The sequence below is a fragment of the Juglans regia genome, chromosome 1, assembly GCF_001411555.2.
Source record: "Juglans regia cultivar Chandler chromosome 1, Walnut 2.0, whole genome shotgun sequence".
Classification (NCBI taxonomy): Eukaryota; Viridiplantae; Streptophyta; class Magnoliopsida; order Fagales; family Juglandaceae; genus Juglans; species Juglans regia.
The window spans coordinates 168,551-179,100 of record NC_049901.1 but is presented as its reverse complement, the minus strand read 5'-3'; the positions used below and the strand labels follow the sequence as shown (position 1 = coordinate 179,100).

At 34.1% G+C, this 10,550-nt stretch overlaps 1 protein-coding gene across 1 annotated transcript; it reads left to right on the top strand.

The window, feature by feature from the left end:
* Window positions 1–1,755: 1,755 nt before the first annotated feature.
* On the top strand, window positions 1,756–2,414 carry LOC108988280 (mini zinc finger protein 2-like). Its single transcript, XM_018961501.2, has one exon. The coding sequence runs from the start codon at window positions 1,905–1,907 to the stop codon at window positions 2,169–2,171; it is 267 nt and encodes an 88-aa protein (XP_018817046.1). The 5' UTR covers window positions 1,756–1,904; the 3' UTR covers window positions 2,172–2,414.
* The last annotated feature ends 8,136 nt before the right edge of the window (window positions 2,415–10,550 follow it).

The following is a 10,550-nucleotide window of genomic DNA, read 5'->3' as shown; positions in this document are numbered from 1 at the left end:
GAAGAGCATGCATGCATGTTGATATACCTATAGCCCAGCCTTGAAATAATATTCTTTGTCAACAAGTTGAAGATTAATAAAAAAAAAAAAAAAAAAAAGCTAGGTGTGCTCTTTATTAGGAGTGTAAATTCAAACCGGAAAATCGAAAAACCGGACCGGACCGAACCGAACCGGTCCGGTCCGGAACCGGTTTTTAAAACGTAAAAACCGGCCGGTTCCGGTTCTGATATTTTTTAGACCGGACCGGTTGATTAAAAAAAATAAAAAATAATATTTTTATATATAAGTTTTAGACAAAATATTTTATATATATTTATATATATATAAGGTTTATATATAATGTATAATTATAAATTTTTATGTGAAATTTTATATATAACATATATATTCATATATGAAATAATTTCTTATTATAATTTATAAATTATTACATAAAATGTTAATACTAAATCACTAAAAGTTTATAACTAATACTAATATATAACTTATAACTATACCAATAGTCTAATATTAATACTATTATATAGTCTAATATATTAATAAAAGTATAAAACAGTTTTTTTTAAATCAATTTTTTTTTTATAAACAAATTTTTAATGAAAAATTGTGAAATTTATATTTTAAAAAAATCGAAAAACCGGACCGGACCAGACCGGAAACCGGTAAAACCGGAAGTACCGGTTTAGGAGGGTAACCGGTGTGTAATCGGTTTTGAAAAATACAAAACCAGTACATACCGGTTCGGTCCTAGATTTTATCCAAAATCGGACCGGACCGGACCAGTTACACCCCTACTCTTTATGCATTAATTAACATGCCTCTAGCTAGTGCTCGATATTGATCTTGTTAATCAAACACGTTTTCCTTTCTGGAATATGCATGCGATAATTAGATTGTAAGCTTAATTAGAGACAAAGCTCAGGATGGAGTTATAGGGAAAAAAAAAATTACACGCATATATATTGCTTTAGTGCATGTCTACCCTCGGCACACACACATATATAGGTTCTTAAACTTATAGAGCGAGATGGATGTTTCTTTTTCTTTTATCAATGGAGTGTTGATCTTTAGGTTTTTCAACAGAAAGTAAAATTAGGAAACAAGAAAAGAATTGTGGTAAAAGCTCAGACTCAAGTTTTTAATGAATTCCTTAATTCGTCGACGAAAGGACAATGCAAAATTGTCTTCACGACATCGATCAATTCTCTTACATGTGAACGAAGACGCAGGCCAGTAATGGTTTCTCCGTACAGGTTAGGCAAGCTTACCTATCATGCTCACGTTTTTAGGTCAAGCTAAACTACTGTTGATCGTAGCGGAAGCACCCCCACAAACCTGCCCTTTTGGCATCAGTTGGGGGCCACGCCATATTTTAGGTTTAAAATGTCTCTTGGCTGGTCATTCCAAAGCAAAACCATCACTGTTTTAGATGGAAAGCAAAGCTTTTTTGTTCATTTTTAGGGTTTGGATTCTATGTTCGGGAATTATTCTTTTTGCACTATCGAGTAGACAGAAGGTTGGACAATCAATTTATGATCGAAGACAATTTTATATGGTTTTACACGGTAAAACGAATTACAAAAAAAATATATAGTCCAGGAAGATCAATTTCTATCTAAAAAACTCAGCATCTCGTGGACTGCATGTGCTTATAATTTGTGAAAAAGGTCAATTAAGTCCATAAAAGAGATTTACATGATGCTCTATATATACATTGCAAAATTAGGACTTGGCCATAACCACCAAGCTCTTGAGTCTTTCTCTATCTCATGTATACGTCTCTGCCATCACATTGCTCAGGCTGATATAATCAGTAAATCAGTCTAAGAGTAGTACTACAAATATCTGTTCAAAAAACTTTAGATAAGAAAAAAGAGATCAGGAATTAAGATCTTAATTACAAGATGAGGAAGCGGCAGGTGATCCTGAGAAGACAAGAACCATCCGATGGTTCCACAACTTCATCTGTCACCGTTCGGACAGTGAGATATGCGGAGTGCCAAAAGAATCAAGCAGCTAGCATCGGAGGTTATGCGGTTGATGGCTGCAGGGAGTTCATGGCCAGTGGGGAGGAAGGGACAGCAGCAGCACTTACTTGTGCTGCCTGCGGCTGCCACAGGAGCGACCACAGAAGGGAAGTGGAGGCTGATGTAGGGTACGAGCGTGCTTGATCCCCTTCTTCAAATTGGTCTTAGAGATAATATTATTGAATCCATTTTCAATCGAAGTGTGCCGTTTATCTTTATCTTCTTTTTTTTTTTTTTTTTGGGTTTCTGATGGTTGTTGAGATATATAATAAATATATGAATGGATTATCATGATGTATATACTGAATTGCAGCGTATTTCATTTGTGGATTTGGATTGAGTATCGTTTTTTTATCAAGTTTTTATAACTTGTGTAGAAAACGTACTCTCTATTTTCATAATATTGTATTGAGTAAAAGAATGAAACAATTATATTTTGTTTATTAAACTTATAACGATCGAGCCATTCTCCCTCATTTTCATTTTTGCACATGTATAGCAGATCTGGGAATTCATCAAAACAGGTATATTATCTCAGTCTGATAAAGGAGAAATTTCTGCTTTGGTATGTTATATAGTTATATATAATATGCCTGGAGTAGCTAGGACGAAGTGTGATCTATCCATGGCCAGGGAGCTGCGGATGTAGATCGATGAAAATGTAAAACTATTATCATGAAATCGTTATATATATAATTAGTACTTGTATATTCTGAGCATATGATTGTAAGTGCAAACATAAAAACTCCATAAAAGTATAGTACTATATTCATGAAGAGCGCGCGCCATATTCCAGTTGACAAATTGGGAAGGGAAAGAACATCGATCCAGTACACTGTACTACTACTCCATCTTCCAAAAGTTCTGTAAATGCACAGCATGTGCCAGATTGTTAGCCTAATTCTTTGGGATCCATCTAAACCAAACACCCTCATTAAATCATCCTCAATCTTCCATACGAATCCCTGGAAAGAAAATCATCAACCTGCAACGTCTTTATGCCATACGTTATATGATGGGATAAAACTTATATATGCATGTTTATCCCTTGATGGAGTGTATAGTTTTTCATATAACTTTCCCAGAAAAAGGGTTTCAATTATCTTCACTTCTATGATACCATCTAGCTAGGGATACAGATCAATCACTTGATGAAAGTACTCGTCCTGCGCCATGTCGAGTACACGGATCGGTACCCTATTCAAGCAAATTTTTCACAACGTACAGTACTTAAAATTGAGAGTTTCAATTTTTCCTGATGAATTAATTATCAATAGTTACTTGCATATATATATATATATATATATTCATTGTTTCTTTCTCTATATAAGTTAATTTATAGCTCTGTTAATTTGGACGTAGTCAGTATTGGTAATACTTGAACCTACATATATATAATATACGTCTTGATCTCTTATTTTTGTTTTTTTCCTTCTTTTTTCCAGATCAGGAAGCCTCTGATCATAATATATAAATGTAATCGATTGGAATAGAGTATCATTTAATGAATTACACTCACGGATTCTTTTTTTGATTAACAGCTAGAATTTCATTCAAACCCAAAGCAAATTACATGGTAACTTGATCAAACCAAAGAGCATGATCAACAAAATCAGGGACATTCCTCCACCACATTTGAACATGCATCAAAAGCATTCCATGCATATCTAGCTAATGTGTGTGCAACTCCATTACCCATTCGGTTAACATGCTCAATGCTGGCTTCCTGGAAATAATTCATTAAGCTCTTTACCTCCATAACTAAATTCCCATTAGCTGATCGAGAAAGCTGTATCATGGACAGCTTGTAATTCCTGTACCATAAGCAAACAATCAGACTTAATGATCATCAGTTTAGGAATACCAAGAGGAATGCAAAGCTGCAACCCTCTTAGCGCTAAGAGCACTGCAAGTAACTCGACTGTTGCAGGTTTTTGAAATAGTTGTTGCCATTACCACCTAATTTCCATAGCTATCTTTTAAAATCAGCCTAATTCCAGTCTTCCTCATATCCGAGAAAACAGCTCCATCAACATAATTAAGCTTCAAATAACCCCTTAATGGAGGCTGCCATCCACAAATCTTCCTCACCAGATCAGCAGTAATTGATAAGCTTAAATCTGAAGAAGACTTACATAAAGACATTGCCAAGTCAGCAGTAATGGAGGCTGCCATCTACACTCACTGATTCTGATTAGTAAGTTCTGCACTATTAATGATGCATCTTTAACGTCTAGGGCAAAAATGCATGGAATATATATTTTTATATATACAATTGCAGCTAGCATATTAATTACATTCAAAGTAAAAGCATGCAGCAGTCTGATTACAGTATTAAAGGCCCCCACAAATCTAATCATGGATCTGGTTGTTATAATGGAGAGTTTCTTTAATTAGCAACTTCAAAGGTAATTAAAAAAGCTTAGTATCACACTAGGTGATATTTATGGTCACCTGTTTTTGGAAAGGCACTGCGAATGATCAGTCAAGAACTATCTCGAGAGATCAGAGAGACAGAATAATAATTAATCCCCACAAGATCATGATCATCAAACTAAGAATTTAATTAGTACTCACTAGCATGCTTTACGTACGTAGAACATGATCTGATCGATGCTTTCATTTGCGAGGATATATACCAATTAAATTCGTCAGTACTGTTATATATATAATGCACTGTTTTCAACGCCCTAAAAGTCGGTGATCGATATTTATTCGTTATATATATGAGACGTACAATCAACTCCATGTACCGATTTAGGATAACAGAAGCACATGAATATGCATGGTTGATATACCAAAATTGATCTAATAAGAAAATTAATCACATTGCTTAGTACCAGAAAAAGGTTGAAAATTAAGGAGTTTGCATGTTCTAATAAGGTACGTACGTGGATCCCCACCGATATATCATTTAGCTAGCTAGATTGCATAACTGATCAAGGCGCGCGCGCGGAGGATGATCATGAAGCCATTGATGAAAATTTGTAGATCATGAATATGACAATTTTATTAATGAGTTGAGAGTTTTTTTAATAAAAAACTTTCTGCAAAAATATATAATATTGGTTTTTTTTTTTACATATTTATTTTAAATTAATTGGAGTATCTACGCATCCAATCTAATATTGTAATAACTCTAATACACTACAAAATATATAAGAATTTATTGATCAAGTTAAAAAAATGCGATTCGCATTTTTATTATGTGGTTGGGAAAACTTGGCCTACATTAATGCATGGTAATTGGGAAATCTTCCATTTTACTTGCATCATAAAAGTGTATAAATTAAATCAAGTCATGACTAGGATTTATACAATTAATTGTAGGATTGATTTATACAATTAATTGTACATCGAAACCGGCCGATATGTGTTTGTGCCAGCATTTTTTTTTTTTTTTTTTTCTGCACAAAATATTCATAAGTAACTTATAACTAGCTAGCTAGTAGCACTCAATTAAGCTACAAATATCTAAATTTCTGGTCTTCAAAGAAAGAAAACATGGAAGCTGCAAAACTGATGTTATAAGTTTGATCTGTTCTATTTTTTGTCTGAACAACCAACAGATCGATGATCGATGATGATGCGATCGAGTCTCCGCTGCATGGTCGACATGCGGTTAGATAGAGTCTAGTTTGCATGTGAACAGGTGTACGTAGTAAGCAGAAGTGGCCGACCGAGTTAGGCCTTTGAGCATGGAGCTGAGAAATGAACGAACCTCCGGGCCGTATACGTACGCTGTCCCGAATTGGGTAGATGTCATTTCTGAAAGTTTCAGCAAAATTCAGATCAATGCCTGGAATAATCCTAGGGTATGAATTATGCTTTTATATATTCATATATATATATATATATATAGCAAATTAAAACTTTAAAATTCCCCTTAATTTTTTTATGCAGCTGGAATTCGATCCACCAAAAAACTATGATATTACATGACCAAAAGACCGATGGATGCCCTAGTTGGCTGTCGATTTCCACTCATCACATGATAGGCCATGGTTGTCATGCATGTTGTCAGGAAAGATAAGCTTTTCTTATGCTTGGTCTTTAGGCATTATAGCCATCATTGATTTCAACCGTTTATTTACACCAAGTGCCTTTAATTAGTGGTATCTTAAGTGGGCTTTAAATTCAAACTTTAATGTGGGTACCCAAAAACAGAAAACCGATGCTTCTTGATCATCTTTTTTCATAAGCTGGAAATCAATGCTTTTATTTTGCCCCTTTTAACCTGGCCACTACTGATCAGAAGCATTAATTGTCGGGAATTAAGATTCTCTCAACTCGATCGTTATCTGAATTTAATTACAACCTCAATTAATGTGATAGATCATCATGTTAACCCACGAAATAGGTTTTACAATATTTATTAATATCATGTGAATTATTCTAGCAATATTAAATGCTCAATAAAATTAAATTTGTAGGACATATTTTATATATTTATCTACTTGTTACTTAAAACTCTAAATTTGAATAAAAATTTGAGAGCATTTTGATCTAAATATCGGAGTTACATCAGTACTAAGAATATTGTTGGGTAAGTGACAGAGTCTTTGTAGGTTAAATCCAGAGATAAGAGAGGATTGCAGGGTCGTCTCATGAAAGAAGCGGAGATTATTTTCTATATGCAATCCAATGGCCCAAATGAGCTGAAACGAGGAGGGCGAGAGGCGACATCGAGACTACTGCTGATATCTTCATGATGGCAATGTTTAAAAAAAAAGAACTGGCTGGCTGGCTTTTACCTCCACTCTTTATTCTTCTTTCTGTTTGTTTCTTCTGATGAGCAGAACCAGCCCAACTCTTTGGGTTAAGTTTTTCTGAGGGACTGCACAAGTGGACCATTTTCCCCCATGAGTGGGCCGGTTTCATTTTAAGTGATTTCTTGCTCTGGATAATAAGTTGTTTATTCTAAATGATTCAAAGGACTACTCATAAATGGGCTCTTTCCATAGTCCATGCATAGAGAGCCCTACCTGGGACTCCTTGAAGGGTTACCCTCAATAGTTCCCAAAGTAGGCAGCTGTTTGAACGGATCAAACGAAAGCCTTCATTATTCCTAATTTGGGGTAGACAAATTAATCACAAAAAGGCTCTTTCCTCTTTGTCTTAATATGCAAATCCATGGATTGATTGGACAAGACCCAGCAAAGCAAGTGAAGTACTTGATCAGCTTTCAGTTCAGGCTTCCATCAATTTTCACTCGTGATTTCTTTTTCTCTCTTCAAACCACTACCTACGTACTACGAAAGAATGCAACTGTGGTGGTAATAATGATGGCGCTCGATCGCACCAGTTCCATAGTTTTGTTTAATGTTCTGGTTAGCCATTACTTAGCAGCTAGCTAGCTAGCTCGCAAGTTGGGCTTAATCTCAGAAGAAAATACAAGTAAAAGAATTAATAAACTCGAACCAAGGAATTTCTTCGACGACGTAGATTGCTGTCTATATAGGCATAGGATCTGAAAATGGTTGGACCACCAGAGCACCAAGTCATGCATTAAATCTTTATTCCTCAAATAATTGCGTACGTGGTCCTTCCTTTGCTTGTATTATGTGTTTTTTTCGTTATGCTTTGCATGCTTCTTTTATTTTGCTTACTCAAGTGTTCAACCTGACCTAGTGGTACTAATATTGTTAAAAGTCATTGCTAACTCAATTCTTCATCGTGGTTATAATATCATGTGAAAATTGCTACTTGTCTGAAAAGTTTAAACTGATAGAAAGAGTTAGATTTTATTATTTATATTTTTTAACAGTCATTAACATCAAATTAATTAAAAATACTTTAAATGACAAACAATCACTCGTTTGCCATTTAAATCTTGATCAGTGAATGTGAGGTTCTTACACTAATATTGGTAAAGCTAAATAAAAAATAAAAAAAGACAAGGGCCAGTTGAGAATTGGGATAGGGAATTGAAATCGATCTTGAAAGAGAGAGGTAGGCCTTTTTCTTAGTTGTTGAACCTTTTTCGAAAGTGGCTTTGTGTGTTAATTTGCCCAACTTTTGGATTACGTCCAAAGACACAGTAGTCCACTGCTGGTCCATATATATATAGTCGGTGTATGGACAAAAGCCCCGTGTATAAAAAGGACACAAAAGACCCGACCAATTGGCGAAGGATGCCTCTCTCTCTCAGAATCCAATCTACAATTGACTAGCAATACCGTTTGCATCCCCCAATTTATCCCTGCTCCTATGAAAGTTGACACTAACTTTACACTCATGTAACGTGCAATTATATTGTTTATATATTCATGAGTTTAACTCATCTCATAAAATTAATTTTAAAAAAAAATTATTTATTTTTTATAAACATGCTTAAGATCTTGTATACAGGTACTATGGAATAATTCTTCAACAGCCTCCCTCATATGCAGCCCATTATTTTTTTCTGATCCTTATCACGAGGTAAGTAGTATGGATCTCCATTCGTCATGTGGCAGGTTCTGATATCATGAAAGTTATTCATAGGCGTAACTCATGTCATAAAATCAGTTCTACAATAGATGATTGTTTATTCCTTATAAACATGTGGAAGACCTTGTCCCCAGATAATGTGGGATTATTCCTCAACACCTACCTCACGTGCAGGCCAATATTTATTTTTTATCCTTGTCAAGTGATAAGTAGTGTGAACCCACATTCATCCTATGGCAGGCTCTAATACAATAAAAGTTATTTCTGGGCCTAATTCATCTCATAAAATCACAGGATAAGTAGTATGGACTCTCATTCATCCTATGGTAGGCTCTGATACCATGAAAGTTATTAATGGGCCTAACTCATCTTATAAAACCGGTTCTACAATAGATGATTATTCATTCTTTATAAACATGTCAAAGACCTTGTCCATAGGTAATGCGAGATTATTCCTTAACACCCTCCCTCACGTGCAGGTTAGTATTTTTTTTTTTGTCATTGTCACGGGGTAAGTAGTGTGGGCCTCCATTTATCATGTAGCGGGCTCTGATACCATGAAAGTTATTCATTGGCCCAATTCATCTCATAAAACTGGCTCTATAATATAGGATTAATGATAATTCCTTATAAACATGGTTAAGACCTTATTCACAAGCAATGTGAGATTATTACTCAACAAATCATTTACGAAAACTTTCATGGTATCAGAGTCTGCCACGAGACGAATGTGGACCCACACTACTTATCTTGTGACAGACCTTATTCACAGACAATAAGAGATTATTTCTCAACAAGTCATTTACGAGAACTTTCATGGTATCAGAGTCTGTTACAAGACGAATGAAGCCCACACTACTTATCCCGTGACAAGAACCAAGAAATACTGGCCTGCATGTGAGAAAGGGTGTTGAGGAATAATCACACATTGCCTGTGGACAAGGTTTTGGACATGTTTATAAGGAATGAACAATCATTTCTTATAGAACCGGTTTTATGAAATGAGTTAGGCTCATGAATTTCTTCATCTATTACTCCATGATCTTGAAATCCAAACATGATTTTTATTAGAAAATATTTTTGAATAGTAGTAAAATAATTTGTAAATATTAGTGAAATAATTGAAGTTGAGATGTTTTATTAGAATTTAGAAAATGTGAGAAAAGGTTGACTAAAAATATTATAAATCTAAAATTGTTTGAATAAATTTTTTAAGGGAAAACACTAAACCCACCGAGACATTCTCCCCATAATTTCTACTAATTCTGACTTTTTATTTATTTTTACTTAATGGTTAAGGATTTTTTTAATAAAATTGTGAATTTGTTTTTAAATATTTAAAGAGATTAAAAAATATATAAAAATAATAATAATTACAATCGTAAGTGCACAAGCACCATACAATTATTTTAAAAAAATGAATATAATATACGGGACTCACATGAAAAAAAAAATTAATTTTTTAATTGTTGGAAAGTTTGAAAAAGTTATAATGAATAAATGAAAAAATTTAAAATTTAAAATTGAAAAGTATTTTGTATTTGAATGATGTTTAAAAATAAAATATTTAAAAATATCTAAGAATACCTAATATCAATTATATTAGCCTAGCCTCCTCCAATATTCACAAAAATATATTTAAACTGGGGTACAAGATTCATGATTTTTTTCCGTTGTAAGTGAAGGCTATGAATCAATTGGAATTTGTCTTCTTCTCAAAAAAAAAAAAAAAAAAATACAAAAATACAAAAATATATGAGACAACTAGCCATGTAATAGTCTAGAGTCTAGAATTTTGGTCGGGGCCGCACTTGGGGAAAGTAGAGTGGGAGACATCGCACGATGGCTAGCGTCCTTAGGAAGTACATGTGTATCTTGCTTTGCATATTCAGGCCCCCACCACATTGGCCATTTGCCATGGAAATTAAAAAGCACATGCACATTGTAAAATTAAATTATAAACTAGACATTGATAATGCAAACCGTGTGAGTAATGGACTCGGGTGCTTAAATATTTGGCTTAATAATTAATTAATTAATTTGTTGCTGCAATTAAGCACTATATAATATGTTAAAATTATTTCATCCACA

What these genes read in the sequence shown, in the direction of transcription:
- LOC108988280 (XM_018961501.2), top strand. Translation starts at nt 1,905, where the DNA reads ATGAGGAAGCGGCAGGTGATCCTGAGAAGACAAGAACCATCCGATGGT.